Source organism: Agelaius phoeniceus, chromosome 14 (assembly GCF_051311805.1).
Source record: "Agelaius phoeniceus isolate bAgePho1 chromosome 14, bAgePho1.hap1, whole genome shotgun sequence".
NCBI classification, from domain to species: domain Eukaryota; kingdom Metazoa; phylum Chordata; class Aves; order Passeriformes; family Icteridae; genus Agelaius; species Agelaius phoeniceus.
In genome coordinates, this window is record NC_135278.1 from 14,741,181 (window position 1) to 14,760,055 (window position 18,875).

Sequence of the window (18,875 nt, forward strand, 5' to 3'; positions counted from 1 at the left end):
GGGCAGTTCTGAGAAGGTCAAACATGGGGTGTTTGTGCAGCCCCTGAGTGCTGTGGGAGGAGTGGGCTGGGTGCTGAGCCCTGCCAGGGGGGTCTGTGAGGGTGACAGTGGCAGCTGGTCCTGCCAAAACTGTGGCCAGGCACGAGTGGGGGGACTCAGGAGCCCCAGTGAAAGCCTCAGGCAGTGGCAGTGAGGGCAGCAATGGGGGGGGTGTGGGGGTTGTAAAATCTATGCACCAAAATTGGTGCATCTCATGTCAAAACTGGCACATTAATAGGATGGATTCAGCCTCACCTTATTCATAGACTTCTGATGACTCCAGAGGGCTGTTCCTACAGGAATGCAGAAAGTAACCCCTTGCAGGATAATAAATAAAGGCCATTGGCCTTTATTTATTAACCCCTGTGGGCTGTTTCTGGGTCTATAAGCTGCACCTCTCTGTGGTGTGCTGAGTCCAGTTTGGTTTGGAGCAGCCTGAAGAACATCAGATAAATCCTGATCCAGTAAATGTGTTCAAACTTGACAAGAAAAGTGATGATTCTTGGCTTGTCTGGCAAATGGGGCAGTGAAAAAAAGCTGTGGCCTGGAGCTGCACGAGCTGCTCTCTGAGCGAGTGCAGGCTGAGTCTGAGGTGTGGCTGACTCTCACCATAAGGAACTTCTGAATTTCCTGCACCTCCCCAAAACCCACAGCTGCACAAGGTCCTCTGTATAGGGAGTTGCTGGTCCCAGTTCCCTCCAGGCTGACTGCAGATACATCCCAGGGGACAGGGTGGCATCAGACTCACCTGTGGAGCAGCAGCTCCCCAACCCCAGTATCTGTAGATACAACAGACCCAACTGGTACCAATGGGTTGCACAAAAAATAATTCAGCCCCAAAAAAATCTGTAGAGCATCGTGGTTCTGAGGGGACTGATAGGTGAGTATTGTGGCAGAAGGATCAAACTGTGGGGTTTGTTCTGGGAGAAAACCCCCAAAAGCCATGCAATGGCTGATGGGTGGGTGACGTTGGATGACATTGGGTGGATGGGTGACGTTGGATGACATTGGATGGATGGGTGACGTTGGATGACATTGGATGGATGGATGACATTGGATGACATTGGATAGATGGGTGACATTGGATGACATTGGATGGATGGGTGACGTTGGATGACATTGGATGACATTGGATGGATGGATGACATTGGATGATGTTGGATGACATTGGATGGATGGGTGACGTTGCATGACATTGGATGGATGGGTGACGTTGGATGACATTGGATGGATGGATGACATTGGATGATGTTGGATGACATTGGATGGATGGATGACATTGGATGACATTGGATGTATGGATGACATTGGATGACATTGGATGGATGGGTGACGTTGGATGACATTGGATGGATGGATGACATTGGATGATGTTGGATGACATTGGATGGATGGATGACATTGGATGATGTTGGATGACATTGGATGGATGGGTGACATTGGATGACATTGGATGGATGGATGACACGGATAGATGGATGACATTTAAAAAACAAGAACCAAACTCTCCAGGCTGCCCTTGGTGATCCCAAAAGAGGCCAGCCTGTCTCTCTGCTGGCACCCAGCACCCATGCTGTGTCTCTCTGGTGTTTTAGGTAAACAGAAGTACCTCTGTGCCAGCCGCAACGACTGCACCATCGACAAGTTCCGGCGGAAAAACTGCCCCTCGTGCCGCCTGCGCAAGTGCTACGAGGCCGGGATGACGCTCGGAGGTACGGCCAGGGTCCCCCCTGGGGCCCTCTGTGTCACCTGGGGGATGAACAGTCAGTAAGGGGCTGGAAAATGAGGCTGATGGATACACCCTCAGCAAATGTTTTCAGGGTTGTACTAGCAAAATGGGGTATTTCAATAGCTTTTGTTTGTGTTTCAGGAAAAGTTATTTTTCCCTCATTTCAAACCTTGTGAATCTAAAAAAATTAAACAGCAGGGTGAGTTGGTTCTGGCTCCTGGAGCCTCAGAGCAGAGCACTCCCCTCTTTTGATGGGATTATTCCAAGGCAGAAAGGAGCAATTTCTTGGTGAAATTACAAGCTCAGTGTTTTCTTTTGCAGGATGGAAGTTGCTCCTGTGTCCCTGATCCTTGTTACAATTTTTCTCTGTTCCCAAACCTGTAGCCCTACTAAAACTAACAGGGTGCTGATATCCAAAATCTGAGGTTTTCTGCTCATAGTCTATAAGCTAGTGTTGATCACTGGGTGTCTCCTTGTTGAGTACATTTGATGAAATTCTTCCCTGTGTGGTGAGGCCCTGGCACAGGGTGCCCAGGGAAGCTGTGGCTGCCCCATCCCTGGAAGTCCCCAAGGCCTTGTAAACTTGGACAGGGCTTGGAGCAAGCTGGGATAGTGGAAGGGGTCACTGCCCATGGCAGGGGGTGGAACTGGATGATCTTTAAGGTCCCTTCCAAACCTAAATCACACTGTGATTCTGTGAGGAGGAAAAAATCCTGGAAAAGGGCACTGAAAGACCTGCCCCGGCTGGGAAGCCCTGGATTGAGGGGGCTTCTGGGGCTGCAGAGGGGAGCCCTGGCAGTGCCAGGCACAGCACAGGGGGACAGAGGGAGCCCAGACTGCTTGGGTGTGTCAGCATTTTTGGGTTAAATCCTGACCCCATTGCTGGGATGGGCTGAGCCTCCAGAGCTGCTGGGCTGCAACAACACTGTCTTGAAGGACTTGTTCCTGAAGTGGCTCTGATTTGTGACTCACCAAGGAGCAGAGGCTTTCGTTTGATTTCTCCCCAAAGATCCCAAAAGGCAGTGCAGTCCTCCCTCCCTTTCCTTAGCTTATTTTAAGTGCTTTTTTCTGGTGAAGTTTCCATAAGTAGGAGAAGACATACATCAGTGTAACCCTCTTCTGCAGGACACACTGACAAAATTAATGCTAATACGGATACCCCGCTCCCTTCTTTTTTTCTTCAGCTCTTTGGGTCACCCTGACCTGTTCTGCCTGGTCTATTTTACATTTGGTTTGGATGTCGGTGTAAAGGCAATTGTTACAAACAGGCAAGCTTGTGGTTGCCCACAGTAACCTCTCCCACAGCGGAGGCAGGGCGTTTGAAATCACTCCCAAGCTCCAACCAGTTGCTTTTAACTGGTGGTTAATTACAGTCCCTGATGGGGTACATCCCTGGTGCTCTGGTGGGGGAGGAGGAGGAGGAGAGGGAGGAGAAGGGGGAGGTGGCACACTGAATGCCTTCTGCAGGCTCTGCTCTGGAACAGGATGGCAATGTGTTGAAGCACTTCATTATTGATTGAGATCACAGTGACCTGCAAGCTGGTATCCACTAAGTAGGATCTTCTCTCTATAGAGAGGGAAAAGATACTGTAGAGAGGGAAAAGGAAAAAAAAAGAGCAAAAAGCCAGTGATAATGCTGTTTTAGTGTATTGGGTCCTAGTGGTGTGCTGGCCTGTGCCCACCATCCCACTGCACCTGTGCCTGCTGCTGGGGAAGATGCTGCAGGGATCCTGCCAGCCCTGAGCCCAGGAAATGTCCGGGAATGGGCACAGCTGCAGGGATCCTGCCAGCCCTGAGCCCAGGAAATGTCCTGGAATGGGCACAGCTGCAGGGATCCTCCCAGCCCTGAGCTCAGGAAATGTCCTGGAATGGGCACAGCTGCAGGGATCCTGCCAGCTCTGAGCCCAGGAAATGTCCTGGAATGGGCACAGCTGCAGGGATCCTGCCAGCTCTGAGCCCAGGAAATGTCCTGGAATGGGCACAGCTGCAGGGATCCTGCCAGCCCTGAGCCCAGGAAATGTCCTGGAATGGGCACAGCTGCAGGGATCCTGCCAGCCCTGAGCTCAGGAAATGTCCTGGAATGGGCACAGCTGCAGGGATCCTGCCAGCCCTGAGGCCAGGGAGCATGAGAGGTGCCAGGGGCTATTCCTGTGGGCACTCCAAGCTCCTGTGCCTGCAGCCAGAGCTGGCAGCCACCCGTGCTGCAACCATGTGGGTCCTGGCTGGAGCAAAACCACAAAACATGTGTAATTCCTTTCATTTTGTTTAGAGTAGGGCTAGAAATCTCCTGTAGTAACAGCCAAAAGCTTGTGAAAGTCCAGGCTTGAGGCATAGGTGTGTTAATTCAGTCCTAATTCAGGTGCAGCTGCTGGGGGCAGAGCAGAGCTGCTGTCTCACCACACAGTGGGTATTGATTCCAGCCAGGGGGAATTTGACACAATTTTTGCAGAGCCATTGCAGCAGTTACAATCAGTGTTACAATCAGGCTGTACCTGATTTTTCATCTGGTCTGCCCTTGATTTACAGCAGTTGGATCTTTATTACAACTTGGTTTGCTTGATTAAAACCCCTAATTTTATTGATTTTCTGTCCCTGCAGCGGGTATTTATCACCTGTGACTCAATAACCCTTTTTCCTCATACACAGCCACCAAAGTGACATTCCTTACCTCCTTGCCCCAAGATGTGTTGTCAAATCTTCAGTGTCCTCATGGCTTCTGCAGCTTGCCAACACCTATCAGCCCTTGTCTGCTGACCTCAGTCCATCTGTTCTTAATGTTCATGCCCATTTTCCCATCCATACATTGCCATATGGGCTGGTTGAGTGAAAATGGTTAAGTCTGGTTTTGGGGTGAATGAGCCACCCTTGTAAGAAACAAACCTGTCTGATGTTGTTTCAACACAGTAATTGCCTTGAGATGTATCACTAGGGAATTTGCAATAATTCAGCAGCACTATCTACTATTACATCCTTCAAGTTCTTTCCAGTCATGTAGACCTGATTGACTCAGATCTCTTAAATGTGTCTGCCACAACCAGTAATTTTATTATTATCAACTGAAATTGTTGTGCCAGACAAGATTGATAGCTTGACGGGTTCTGCTTTTGGCAAGCCTGGTGTGAAGTTCATAAAAACAGCAAAGGGCAGCAAGTTCTCAAACAAGTCCTGTTCTGCTCCTCGCTGTCCCACTGGCAGCTGAGCTCGACGTGTGCTGCAGGATCTCTCCATTGTAGCCAGTGCAAGAGCAGCTTCTTCCAGGTCTCCGTATCTTCCCTAAGTCCTAGCATCATGAAAATTGGTGCTGGAGCCCAGAGTGCTCCTTCCTCAGAGCTTTAGAAAGGCCTGTAAGGGGGATGCTTAAAATGTGCATCACTTTGGCCATCACTCTGAGTGTGCTCCCGGGGGTTCTTGCACTGCTGAATATTTTATTGTGATATATAATTGTGTCCTTTAAGCTTTTTTTCAAATCCATCCAATAGTTCCCCAGAGACCCCCAGGCCAGCTTGCAGGGCTTGGGGCAGTGCTGTGCTGCAGCTGTACCTTGAGGCCCTCTGGGCCCCTTGTCCCTGCTGACAGCCAAGCAGGAACATCCCAATATTAATCACATATCCTAAGGTTTCTCCCACCTTGGTTTGAAGAAGTGCAATGTAGACTTCTACCCAGCTTAGCTCATCCTAGAGTAAAAGCATTACAGATGTCTATAATTCCAATTTTTAAATTTTTGTTTATATTACCTGCTGAGTAGGAGCCACCACTACAAAGGGGTTTGGCACAGGTGACTGAGTAGAAGCCAGTCTTTACCTCTGAAGGTTTTCTCCACCTGGTAATGTCAGTATTTCAGTGCTCCTGGAATGCACAAACCCAAGGCTTGTCTGATAGCACAGCTAACACCCATTGTCACAGAGGAGTCTGGTTTGTGGCTGCAGTTTCAGAGCCAATGCAGTAGGTATTTGCTATCTTCTCACTTCAGTCAGGATCTTTTCATACTAGATAATTAAATATTAAGGGAAAAAACCCAAGCATTTAAACCAAATGTGTGTTTTGTACATGTGAGCTTAGCTCACGCACATGACCTGGGGCAGTGGTTATTTCTAAACCCAAACTCTGTCACAGGCTGCCCAAGTGGAGTCAGCATCCCTGGGGGGATTTAACAGATTTGTGGCTGTGTCACTTGGGGATGTGGGTTAGTGGTGGCCTTGGCAGAGCTGTGACTTTGGAGGCAAGGGAGAGGAGGCTGTATCAAACGAGTGGCTGATGGCCAGAGGCCATCACACTGTGCTGCAGCACTGTTTTCCTCTTGCTCTCCTTTATTTGTATTAATCCTTTCTCCTCCCTTTTTACAGAGAGGCCTGTTTTCACTGCCCATACAGCAGATCATACAGAGTACAAAAAAAAAAATCAGCATTTGGAGTTAATTTACAGAGCTGCACTTTGACTTGACATTTTTATGTTTTACTGCTTATTTTTCTAATTACAGCTGAAAGGAAATTCGAGATAAGTATCATATAATGAAGGAGCCAAAACCCCAAGGACAACTGGTTTGATGTTGTATTACCTGCTGAAGCCATGGGCTTTTGTTCTCTAATTAGTTGGGGTTTGGATTCGGTGAGGGGTGGCAGGAGCAGGCCACCTGTGCTGAGCAATGTCGTGCTGGTATCAATGAGGGGAACATGGACTCTCCAAGACCTCTGGTATCACACCTCTGGAGTGCTGCAGCTGTGGTTAAGAGCCAGGTGTGTGGGGAAAACACCTTTTCATGTTGGGCACAGGCACAGGCACAGTCACCTGCTGCTTTGGTCCCCCTGCCAGCTGCCTGCTCTGCTGATGGGGCTCGTGAGGCTGCACAGCAGAGTGAGACCACCTGGCTTGGGTCCACTCCTGCTGGGTGGAGACTCCAGGAAAACAGCCCTGGAACCCCCTGCTGGCTTCTGAGATGTGTTTTGTGTAACATGTGTGCAGCGTGTTTGGGAGAGCCTGGCTGTGGGGCAGCAGGCATTGCAGGGAGGAGGCTTTTATCTCAGATGCATCCTGCTTCTGCCCTGCTCTGGGATGGCACAATCCCACTTGGGCATGCAAGTGCAATGTTTTTTCTCCCTGGAACATGGCTGTATGCTGAGTTTATCATCTCGTGTTGCTCCTCTTTTTGATTGCATATGAGCAGTAGTTTGAGTTGAATCAAAATCTCTTCTCTCTCTTCCCTGGATCTTCCTCTCTGTTTCTAAGTGGGAGTTAGAGACAAATCGTTGCAGGGGATGTAAATGATGTTGGTTTTTTTCCATGTCAGATTAACAACAAAATGGATTTTGTCACACAGTGTGTTCTCCTCTTAGGTGAGAGCTGCAATGCCAGGGCACTCCTTGGGCAGTGACCGCTGAGGGAGGAGCTGCTGCTGGTCATCGCTTTTCCTTTCCTCATAACTACAACGATGGAGCCAAGAAGCCCTGACATGTTTTTAACATGTTTTTAAGTATCACACTAAACTGTATCTTTCCCACAGCCCGCAAGCTGAAGAAACTGGGTAACCTGAAGGCCCAGGATGACATGGATGGAGCCAGCTCGTCCAGCCCAACAGAGGAGCAAGCTCCCAAGCTGGTGATGACACGAATTGATGGCTACGAGTGCCAGCCCATCTTCCTCAATGTCCTGGAAGCCATCGAGCCTGGGGTGGTGTGTGCTGGCCATGACAACAGCCAGCCTGACTCCTTCTCCAACCTGCTGACCAGCCTGAACGAGCTTGGGGAGAGGCAGCTGGTCTACGTGGTCAAATGGGCAAAGGCTCTGCCAGGTGAGAAGGAAAGCAAACAAATCCCCTGCAGCTCCAAAGCCCATGTGCACTGCTGGGGGCAGGTGCAGAGGGGGTGGTCTGCAGCCCCTGTCCCATCACACAGCTCCTGGGGGACCATCTCCATGGACAGTGTGTGTGTCCCCTGCCTGTAGCAGCGTGGGACTTGTCTCTAGAGGGGCTGATGATGGGAGAAGGAACTGAGGTGTGATGGAATGTGTTGTAATTATACTCTGAGTTCACACAGCCCCTGGTCAGTGATACCATGTAGGCACAGGGCACTTCCCCTCATGGTAGGGCTGCAGCTGGTCTGGGCTCTGGATCCTGCTCTTCTCCCCCTCTTTCCATGGAGGTTTTGCTCCACTTCCAAGCTGTGTCTGCCAGCCCTGCAGAAGTGCCCTCTAGACAAGGATCAGCCCTGTCCCAGAACACCCCTGAAGTGATGAAAAGGGTAAATAGCAACAACATGGCAGAAGAGCATTGCAGAATCCCAAAAGGCTTTTCCTGGCAGTCACTCAGGTTGCCCATGTGATGGCCTGGTGTGATATATTTGTGATGCCTTCAGAGAAGTTACAGGGGTCAGGAATTTTCCAGATTCTGGTCAGCAGGTGTAGTAAATGGAGCATCCTGGTGAATGATGTGTTCATTGAGCTGGATTTGCAAGGCATCTCTGCAAGGTTGGTGACATGCTGCCTGTTCCACCTTGTAATCCTGGAACTGGGTGAGTGGGATTGCAGAGGGCTGAGCTCAGTCTGGGCACAGCATCACCCTGCTCACCTCCCAGCATCCTGGAAACTGGGGCGTGGGGCCAGGTCCTGCTGCTTTCTCCTTTCTGGCCCCATTCCTCAGGGGACACCAGAGAAAGGAGGAACCCCACTCCTTGTATGTGTGGGGTGATACAGCGAGAGGAGGAGGAGACTGAGGCACAGTAAGTTTGCCACTCTCTGCCAAACCCTGGTGATGAGCTGTGGTCAGGTGTCTGACATTCCCAGGAGTTTAGCAGCCCCCTAGACTGGTGCTCCCAATGAGATATTGGTCTGCATACCCTTAAATGTAGAGTAGCCCATTCTGTTTCTGCTATTCTTGAGTCACTTGGCTTGTAAAACCAGGGACAAATCTTTCTTCCTCTTTGGCTTGTCTACACCAGACATCAGGATCCACAGAGACACCACCAAAGCCACCTGGCATCCAGGGCTGAGGCTCTACCACTGCAGTAGTGCTGATGGAAAGGGAGAGTGCTGTGGGAAATGTTTTCTATCATAACCAGCCCTTTATCAGAGGGTTTTACTCTCCTGAACTGCACCTGATGCCCGACCCCTCAGTGTGTAGCAGTGTCAGCTGCTGCCCTGCTGCCCCTGGGGCCAGCGCTGACTGTGCCAGGGTGGCATCTGGGCAAGGTTCATTCTCCAGCTTGTTTGCCTTGAAGAGCTCTCCAAAGCACAGAGATCCTTGCCTCAATGGGTTGTAATTATACTCTGGAGCTGTTAAATTGCTTTAATATTTGATTGAAATAATGTATGATTGCCTTGAAACTCAATTATATTTGCCTATTTACAAGTATGTTGAAAAAAACAGCATTGGAGGTGGTGTAAGCATGCCTGGGGTTTAACTCTGGGCTGCCATCTGGGAATGGTAATTTGAATTTAGTTGCTATTTTCGTTTCTCTTGCAGTGTAGCTGAGGTTTCCATGCTCATTCCCACAGTCAAGAGATCCATGCAGTGTGCATGGGGCAGAAACCAGAGCACCTGTAACAATGGTGGGAGGCCAAGGGGCTGTTTGCTGCCTCTGAGCATCACATTAAAGTCCAGTTACCTAAATTGGTGCAGTCCTAATGGAACTTTCTCCCCTCTTTGTCTCTGAAGTTCCCTTTCTTCCCTTCCAGGGGCAGCTTTGTGCTTGTCTATCCTTGATTCCCAGTCAAGGTGGGAGCTCCATGTCATGACTCATGTCCTGAGACACGAGCTGGCTGAGCTTTGGCTGTGGACTGACCACCTTGTCCTAAGAGAAGCGCTGCAGGAGAGCTGGAGTCTGCCTGGAAACTGCCCTGGAAACTGCAGGAAGCCCATAGTAATTTGTAACATCCCTCCCTCATTGTTTATTAGGATTTCGCAACCTGCATGTGGATGACCAGATGTCAATAATCCAATACTCTTGGATGGGCCTGATGGTGTTTGCTATGGGGTGGAGATCCTTCACCAACGTCAATTCCAGGATGCTTTACTTCGCTCCAGACCTGGTCTTCAATGAGTAAGTGTGAAACAACAACAGCCTAACTCTGGGCTTTGGGTCAGCCCAGGTGACAAGCTACACTTAGAGCAGTTACACTGAGCTGCCCAGCACAGCCCACCCTGGCTGTGCCCATCCTGCTCCCCACTGCCACCACCCATGGTGACCTCCAAGAGCAATGAGGGCATTATGATGCCTCTCTGGGTCCTTCTGCCTGCTCCCTCAGCCTTGCCGTGGGCTGATGCCCACCAGGGCAGCAGCAGAAGCTGGGTGAGGGAGTGCTCCATTTCTGCCTTTGTGCTATGGGGTTTGAATTCCAGCTCTGTTGGGTAGCTGGGGTGAGCAGAGATAGAGATAAAATGTACTGTAAGGTCCTGGTGGGCTCTCCTTATGTGCCATCAGTTTAGAGCTGGGGAGGGTTTACTGGCAGACAGATTGAGGAGCTTGAACCCAATAACCAAACACAGCAGCAGCAAATTCCCACCTGCCTGGGAGCTCCAACTCATCCTCATATCCCTCACAGACAGAAATGTTTGGGAAATCATTGCAGTCGCTCTTCAGACAAACGCTGCAAGTCCCTTGTAGCCATCTGTGTCCAGTGAGGATCACACACAGGCATTCTGGAAAATGCTCCACTCCTGCAGGTGGCAGAACTCAGGCCCTTGGCAGCAGGCTGTGCCAGGCAGGGGCATTTGCTGGGTCAGGGAGTGTCCTCCCTGTCACACACGTGCACGCTGGGCTCAGTGCCATCTGTGCCCGTCTCACCCTGCCAGGTACCGCATGCACAAATCCAGGATGTACAGCCAGTGCATCAGGATGCGGCACCTCTCCCAGGAATTTGGGTGGCTTCAGATCACACCCCAGGAGTTCCTCTGTATGAAGGCTCTCCTCTTCTTCAGTATTAGTAAGTATCCACACCATTCCCTCCACAGAGCTCCAGCGCCTTGAGGCATCTGGTGCTTTTCCTGTGCCTGGACTTTCACTTCCCAGGAGGAGGCTGGGGATGTCTCCTGCTTCAGCCTTCCTCCTGCTCTCCTATTGTTGTCACTCTCTGGACTCCTCTCACCGTTTCCTTCTCCTCCCACCCAGTTCCAGTGGATGGCCTGAAGAACCAGAAGCTCTTTGATGAGCTCCGCATGAATTACATCAAGGAACTTGACCGTATCATTGCCTGCAAGAGGAAGAACCCCACCTCCTGCTCCCGGAGGTTTTACCAGCTCACCAAGGTCCTGGATTCCGTGCATCCGGTAAGAGAGGACAGGAAAACGTCCATCTGTACACATAATGTCCATCTAAAAGCATAAGAAACAAAATAAAAAAGAAACTTCTCACAGAGAAAATGATCATTCCCTGGAGCAACCTCCCCATCATGGGAGGAGTTCAGATGCAATTGAAGAAAGCACTGAATAGTCTCATCCAGTTTCCCTTTCCCAGGGAAGGTGGGACCTCTGTCATGTATCTTCCCAGAGAAAGCAGTGCCCAGGGACTTGTTTAACCAGCTCTCTTCCTTTCCCAGATTGCCAAGGACCTGCATCAGTTTACATTTGATCTCCTAATCAAGGCACACATGGTGAGCGTGGACTACCCAGAAATGATGGCCGAGATCATCTCTGTGCAGGTTCCCAAGATCCTGTCTGGAAAAGTCAAGCCTATCTACTTCCACGCACAGTGATCTTTCAGAGGGACCCCCGTGCTGCCACCCCCATTCCAGCCATCTCCTGCCTGTTACTTCTGCACTACTGTCCTGCAGTGCCTTGGGGAATCCCTCTGTGGCGGTGGCCAAGGGGACAGGCAGTGACAGACCTGCTGGGATTCCTGAGATTACTATTTTCCTGAGGTACCTCTGAACTGAACCCCTGGCGCCGACCTCTCCCTGGCACCAGCTGCTGACGGTGATGGACAGGGACTGGTGGGGGCAGTGGCACCATGTCTGAGTGTTCTCCTCTGTTTGTCACTGTGACTCCAGCAGCCCAGGGCCACGGGACAGCAGAAGAAGTGCCAGTGGTTGGTGGGTTTGGGGTGATTTTTATAAAAAGAATACTACACAAAGCAGGTTGCAGCTCCGCGTTTGGGTGTGGGTTATGTCGCCAGCCTCCTTCTGGATGTTTTGTTTGCACTATGGTGCTGGGAAGCAGATAAGTTCAACATTGCAGAAGAGAAGCAGAGCAGAGCTGGGGGACAAGGCAAGTTTGTGGCTGAGGAGTTGACGGGCCCTGCAGCCACTGTGGGATCTGCTGTGGTCAGCTCAGCCCTGGGACTGGCCTGCACTGCTGAGACACGAGCGATGCAGAGGACAGGCTGCAGCACAAGGCCTCCCAAGGAAGATCACCTTGGAAATCCCCCAACGATGGCTGCCTCCTGTTTTCCACCTGGGATGTTTTTCCTATGGCCTGTCCTGCTGAGTCTTGGTCTGCCCTGCAGACCCCTGGGTGCTCAGCAGTCACATTCCTGTCCTTGCCAGCTGCTGCTCCCTGACAAAGCTGAACCCACCTCTGAAAGTGCCTGATGCCCTCGGACCTCACACCTGCCTGGCTCCCCTGGGCACCTGCAGCCCCTGCCCCCACACCTGCTCTGCTCCTGTCATGGCTCTGCAGACCTGGGATTCCAGCTATGCTCTTTCCCTTCATTTGTCCCAAATATTTTGTCCCAACTATTTTTTTCCAATGCCAGCAGATGAGTGTTCTGGAGCCAAGACCAAGGCCAGGGTCTACGGGACCTGTGGGACCATGGGACTCCTCTCTGAATCCTGCCCATGGAGAGGTGGCTGTGGGAACTGGCTGCTGCCACCAGGGCTCTTTGGGGGGCTGCAAGGGAAGCACCAAGAGATCCCCTGCTCTTGGAAACAGCACACTCAGCTGCTGCTGATGGCAGTGGCTGATTGCAGCCCAGGAGGACACCACTGTGCACTCACTGTCCCATATACTTGGTCCTGTATGCACCACACCACCCACACACCATCCCTGACACACCACCCACACCCCATACCATGTGCACTGCCCCACACACCATCCCTTACACACCACCCACACCCCATACCATGTGCACTGCCCCACACACCATCCCTTACACACCACCCACACCCCATACCATGTGCACTGCCCCACACACCATCCCTTACACACCACCCACACCCCATACCATGTGAACTGCCCCACACACCCAGCCTGTCCCCAGCACACACACAGCAGCCAAGCCTCTGTGCTCTGTGGTGTTTTAATTGCCCTCTTCCTGCACATCCTGAGTACATCAAAACCACCTGCCCAGACCCAGACAGGCTGTCAGTGACTGCACACACACACACAGGCTGGTGCCAGGGTCACACATGCCATCATGGGCTGTGACATGGCCTGGCATTACCAACCCAGACATCTACGAGGGATTCTTGTGCCAGCCCAGACAAACAGCAAACTCTGCACCCTCCCAGGGCAGTGAGCACACCCAGAGCCCTGTGCCCACCCTGTGCCCAGCTCTCCAGGAAATGCCATCATGGTGCCGCTGCTCCTTTACACTCTTGGAGTAAAACAAACAATTCCCCTGATGCTTTCCAACCTTTTGATGGGATTTTCATTATAAGGAGTGGGGGAAAAGCCCCTATGGAAGGAGAGGATCTTTCTTTGCAACGATTTTCCTTCTTCTGCTAGATAGGGCTCTGATCCTGCTCCTCCTCCTGAAGTCCTCTCATGGAGACAGGAACAGAATCCATAGGTGAACTTTCTGGCTGGCAGCCAGCAGGTTGCTGCTCTCAGAGGCCCCTCCATGCCAGGGGGCTGCTGGCATTTTCAGTGCTGCTGTGAGCTACAGATATTTGCAAATGAACCAGTAAAAAATACCAGCTGGTGCATCCCTGTCTTCTGGAAATTTCCCTGGCTCTTCACAGCAGAGCTCAGTGAGCAGATGAGTGGTGATTCCCAGTCCCTGTTATCAGCTCAGGCTCCAAGCAGTTGGAACAGCAATTTGGGAGAGCTTCGTGCTTCACACAGGCTCGTGTCAGTGAAGGTTTGGTTGGTTAATGAGTGTCCTGCTGGGTGTTCATCTGCTGGGAGACTGAAAAGAGGCCAAACCTAACAGGGATTTGCCCACCCTGCTTTGCTGGTGGAAGCACCATGTGAATGAGAAGTGGGGAGCAGGGAAAGGATTCTGCCTGTGCCCCGTGTGTGTCAGCCAGCACAGCGAGTGCTGAGCGAGGCAGGAGCTCATGGGGAGCACCCCCAGCCCAGGACAGAGGGGCAGTCAGGGGCATTGAGGTCATGTTCTCTGTCTCTTCACTATCACAGTAAACTTCTGCAACTTGTTAATTCAAAAGTTGGGTTTTTACAATATGATTACCAGGAAATGTGGGAGCCAGGACTCGCAGCACCTGTGTGTGTATTTGCTGGGGGAATTAATGCTGTTTCCATGTGGATTTTCATGAGCTGCTGCAGGAACTGGGGAAGAAGAAGCTTTAAGAAATACCAAAGTCCAACTCCTGCCATTTATCTTTATGCTTTTTGTTTTCTTTTGCATTTTCTTGTCTACTTTTGCTTTAATAAAGCAAGGAGAATTTCACCGTGTTCACAGTCCCAAAGAAGCTGTCCCTGAGGCTCTCCTTGGGCTGAGCCCTGGAGTTGGGACTCCCTGGGTGTCACAGCTGAAGTCAACCATCTCCGTGTTCCCCTGTGGATTCCCTGACTCTGCTCTGGCTCATCTCAGAGGTGTGGGGGGTTCTGAGCTGGGTCTGGCTCAGCCCATCAGCTCCTGCCCAAGGCAGCAGATGGAGGACAAGGGATACAGACCTTGGCATCTCCCTGGGAGCAGTGTTTGTGCATGGATGGGCACCATTCCATAACAGAGGGTGTCTGTGAGGGCAGGAGGGACACTTCTTCAGCCCTGTGTCATGCCAGAAGCAGTGACACACATCAAATGGTGCAATGGCATGCAGCATTCCCAGGGCAGGTATCACCGACCTGTGCCCACCTGAGCCTGACAGGCTCCTGCCAGCACCCCCTGCCTCAGCAGGAGCAGGAACCAGGACAGCAGCTCTGCTTGGAGAGGCTGTGGTTGAGTCTGGAGAACTGGCAGCATCCACATGCCACTGCTATAATGGCCCTTTGTGCTTGGCTCAGGGAATGCGGTGCTCAGTGAGGGAAGTGAAGCTGGGCCAGGACCCTCCCTGCAGTACCACTCTTTGCTCTGGGCCATGGAGTTGTCCCTGTGGTCTGTAGGGAATGCTGAGGGTATCCAAGGTGTCACCTGCCTCCCAGCCAGCCCAAGAGCTGCTGCCCTCAGTCACCTCCCAGCACTGGCCAGCCCTGCAGTCCCTGTGGTGTCCCTTCCCTTGTTGAGCTCTTGCCCTGGATGTTTCAATAACATAATGTATGCTAAAATTATCTATCTCTGTATAAAATAAAGGCATGGCCCATTTTCTATTGCTAAAGATATCTATTTAGTGACATGCTCTAAGAATCCTCTCTGGTTGCACACTGAGGTACTGGATGCTCTGCAGGACATGAGTCAGAACGTGCCAATTAAATGGAGACTTTTAATTATTTTTCTGGCTGGGTGCTGCCCAGTTTGCAAAGGTCCCCCTTTTTGTGGCATGCACAGAGCACACACTAGCATAGGCTGGGGTCAGCATCACCTTCTCCAGCCTTCCTGTGTCTTCTTGAGGTTAGACAGGGACAGTGTTTGCATTGGGGAACAATGGAGTGTCCCTTGTTTCTTCCCTCTTTGACTTGCACCAAGTGTCCTCACACATTTGGGCAGAATGCTGGGGTCACAGAGAGTGTCTGTGTTCCACCTGTGTGCAGGCCCAGGGCTGGCTGTGGGCACTGGGGGTGGCTGTGGGCAGGCAGGGTGTCCCAGCCCCTTCGGGTGGGTCAGAGCCTCCCCTGCCACTGGTGCCTGCTCCCTGAGCTCCTTCCCTTCAGCAGCAGAGGGATGCTGTGCTTGTGACTCACAGAGTAAATCTCTGCACCCACATAAACCCTTAGCAAGTGGATAAAAGCTGCTCTCTGTGCCGGATATTTGGTGTTCTGTGGCAATTTTATGCTGTTTCTCTTTGTTAACATGTCTCTGTAATAATAAGAGTTCTCTATTTGATATATTTTACTTTCTTTGTAATAAGCCAAAAAGCTCATTGCTGGTGCCTTTTTGCCTGGGGGGGCCTCCCAGCCCACAGCTGTGTTCTTGGGAGTAACAAAGGCCGGTCTGCAATTGCTCCTTCCACCAGAGCTGAGGGAAAGACAGAAGCCAATGCCACAGCATTGCCAGAAAAAAAAAGAGCCTTGGAATGGCCGAGAGACTTTGGGGTATGATGCTGGTTCTTTCCTGGGGCCTGGCTCCAAGGTGAGGGCTGACCATGATACTGGGCACGCCTTGGCCCCATTTCCATGGGGCTGTGACCCTGGAGACCCCACAAACCATATGATGCAGGTGCAGAGCACACAGCCTGGTCTGGCCCAGTTTGGAATTGCAGTGCTTTGCCCAAATTATAGCATGACCTGAGGGTAAATTATCCCAGAGAAGGAATTAGATGGATTGCTGACACAGCTGGTTTTTCTGGGTTTTTCTTTTTTTTCTTTTTTTTTTTTTTTTTTTTTGGAACTGAATGCATTGGATAAGGAAGAGAGAGCCCCAGAGTGTTTTGGTAGGACTGGACTGTGGTGACAGATGCTGCTGGGGTGCAGTGCAGGATGCCCTGGGAACAACTGCAATTCACAAGTCCCCATGTGGGACTGAAGGACGTTTATATGTGTAACCAAAGAGAGGGGCCTGCCTGGCACCCAGGTAAAGAAACCGTGCTGGAGGTAAATGAAAATTCTCCTTTCTCTTTCAGCCATGCCTGGGGCCCACGTGAGCCCCCAGCCATGCCACAGGGTGGCCCCTCTCGCTTGGTGTTCAGTTCTTTTTGTAACCTGAAAATCCGCTGTTGTTCTGAGTCCAATAAATGCAGAATCCGGTTTGCTGGAGCTCTACCCTCTGCCTGCATTTGGCTTTTGTGTCGATTTTGTGCATGAAATCGCTGTGGGTGTGATGGCTGCCAGCAAGCAAAGGCGCTGGGAATCAGTGGGTCATTTGGCAGTAGATGAGGCTGTACATTGGATCATTGCAGGCTTTCTTTCACACTCAGATTTCACTTTGAATCACGTCTGAACTCGTAATTCAATTACATATCAATTGGCTAATCCTTTCATATATTCCTCTTTGGATCTTTTAAATTAAATTTCAGTTGATTAATGTATTTCTCAAAGCAAGGAGCTAATAAAGGCCAGTGTCCTCCTGCTCTTGTCATTGTTTTTGGTATCTTTATGAACAGTTGTAAATCCATTCTTCTGCAACGTCTCTATAAAATTGACCTATGCTCTCCAAGTAATAAAGAATACGCTTATCAGCCACTTGTTAATTCAAGGCACAGATGTGAATCCTTCCCAGGGCCAAGATTTGATTCACTGAGACAAAGCAAAGAGCTTGGGGAAAAAAAAAAAAGCTCGCTGGGCCACAAATAGCTGGCAATGCCTGGTGTGTAATTGCACAGCAGCAGTCCACACAGTGTGCCCTGTGAGCTGAAGAACAGTGTGCCAAGAGATTAAAAACCCTTGGGTTCGTCATCCACAAGGAACCTGATCCCATCCCTTGCTCTGAGTCACAGTGAAAAATTATTGTGTTATTTTCAAAATTCACCCTTTATGGACACTGAGCAGGCCTCAGCTCCTCGGGGCTGGTGTGGCAGATTGGGCACCTGCCAGCATGTCAGTCCCAGTGTCACCTGCCAAATGGCCACTTGGACACCAGGGACATTCAGGAGCCACTGGTCCAGTGCCTCATGGGTTGAGAGACTTGGTCCCTCAGTGGCTACACTTCCTGGGCTTACACTGGCCTCAGTTTCCAGTAGCCCCAAACTCATGTGGCTTGAACAGTGTCTGTGGGAGGACAGTGAGGTCACCACTTAGGGGCTACTGGGTCAGAACTGAAGCTGAAGGACAAATTCACCTCACTCAACTCCTTCTGCCTCGCTATGCTCCAGCCACCTCTGCTGCACATCCTGCATCCCACATCCCACACCCTGCATCTTTCCTGCACAGCTCACAGGACCTACAGGTCACAGGGAAGCTGCTGACCTCCCTGACCATTCCTGTAGCTGTGGGGCCTGGCAGCAGGGTGACAGCCACCATGCCAGCACTGGGGGTGAGCAGCATGCCAGCAGGCTCCAGAGCTGCCCTTAGAGATGCCTTGGCTCCCCAGCAGAAGAGCACGCCAAGCTCACAGGAAAAAGTCCAGTTACCATGAAGAAGTCAACTGAAAACATGGAATCATTGTGAAAACCCAAAAATGGCCTCATGCTTTAAGGTCATTTATTTGTTCTTGTTCTCATAGCAGAAAGCGGGATGTTTTTAAAACAGACAGAAGTTCTGTTTCCAAAAATACTGACGAGTTGTCAAAAAGCCCTTTCATCAGTTCCCCTCCCTGGGGGTCTGGGAATGCCAGCACTGTGACCCTGCTGTGCTGGCAGCCAGCCCTGTGTGCCTGCCATGGTGTCAGGGCTGTGCCTGTGCTCCCAGGACGGGCCAGTGGCAGCCACAGGCCTCAGTGGGGTCACCCTGACTCGAGTGCCCTGACATGAGGGACACCAGCCAACGCTGGGGTTTGCTCCTCACCCAAAACTGCTGCTGCCTCCCTCTGCCAGCGGTGGGCAGGTGCCAAGGGGAGGGCAAACAGGGCCTGCTTGGCATGCCCTGTGTCCCAGCCCATAGGAGCAGGGTGGGCACAGTGGCACGGTGTGGCAGCATGGTGTGGTAGCCACCAGGAGAGCCTGAGGGGCCAAGGTACTGAAGGGAGCTGGGATGTGCAGCACACAGAGTGAGGAAGGATGGAGCTGTGGGAGGATGGAGCTTGTGGGGACTTGCCCCTCTGAGCCTTCATGGTCATGGCCCATTTTATATAGGATTTCAAGAATCTTCAGAAGTTCTGCCTTGTGGGAGCTCTTAGAGACACTGGCAGAGGCTGTTAAAGCACTTCTTAAACTTCTGAAAACACAGAGAATGGAAAACATTATGGCCTTTAGTGGTTCAAAGTGTCTCCTGATTGTTTAAGCCAATCATAGGATTTTTTGGAGGCCTGAC

At 51.1% G+C, this 18,875-nt stretch overlaps 1 protein-coding gene across 1 annotated transcript in view; it reads left to right on the forward strand.

Annotated features, from left to right (window-relative positions):
* AR (androgen receptor) overlaps positions 1-17,038 on the forward strand; it is a 41,819-nt gene extending 24,781 nt beyond the window's left edge. The window contains exons 3-8 of the mRNA XM_054641475.2: positions 1,635-1,751; positions 7,266-7,553; positions 9,654-9,798; positions 10,551-10,681; positions 10,867-11,024; positions 11,294-17,038. Coding sequence (XP_054497450.2) covers positions 1,635-1,751; positions 7,266-7,553; positions 9,654-9,798; positions 10,551-10,681; positions 10,867-11,024; positions 11,294-11,449 — 995 coding nt within the window. The 3' untranslated portion in view covers positions 11,450-17,038. The remainder of the gene's footprint in view (positions 1-1,634; positions 1,752-7,265; positions 7,554-9,653; positions 9,799-10,550; positions 10,682-10,866; positions 11,025-11,293) is intronic.
* Positions 17,039-18,875: the final 1,837 nt, after the last annotated feature.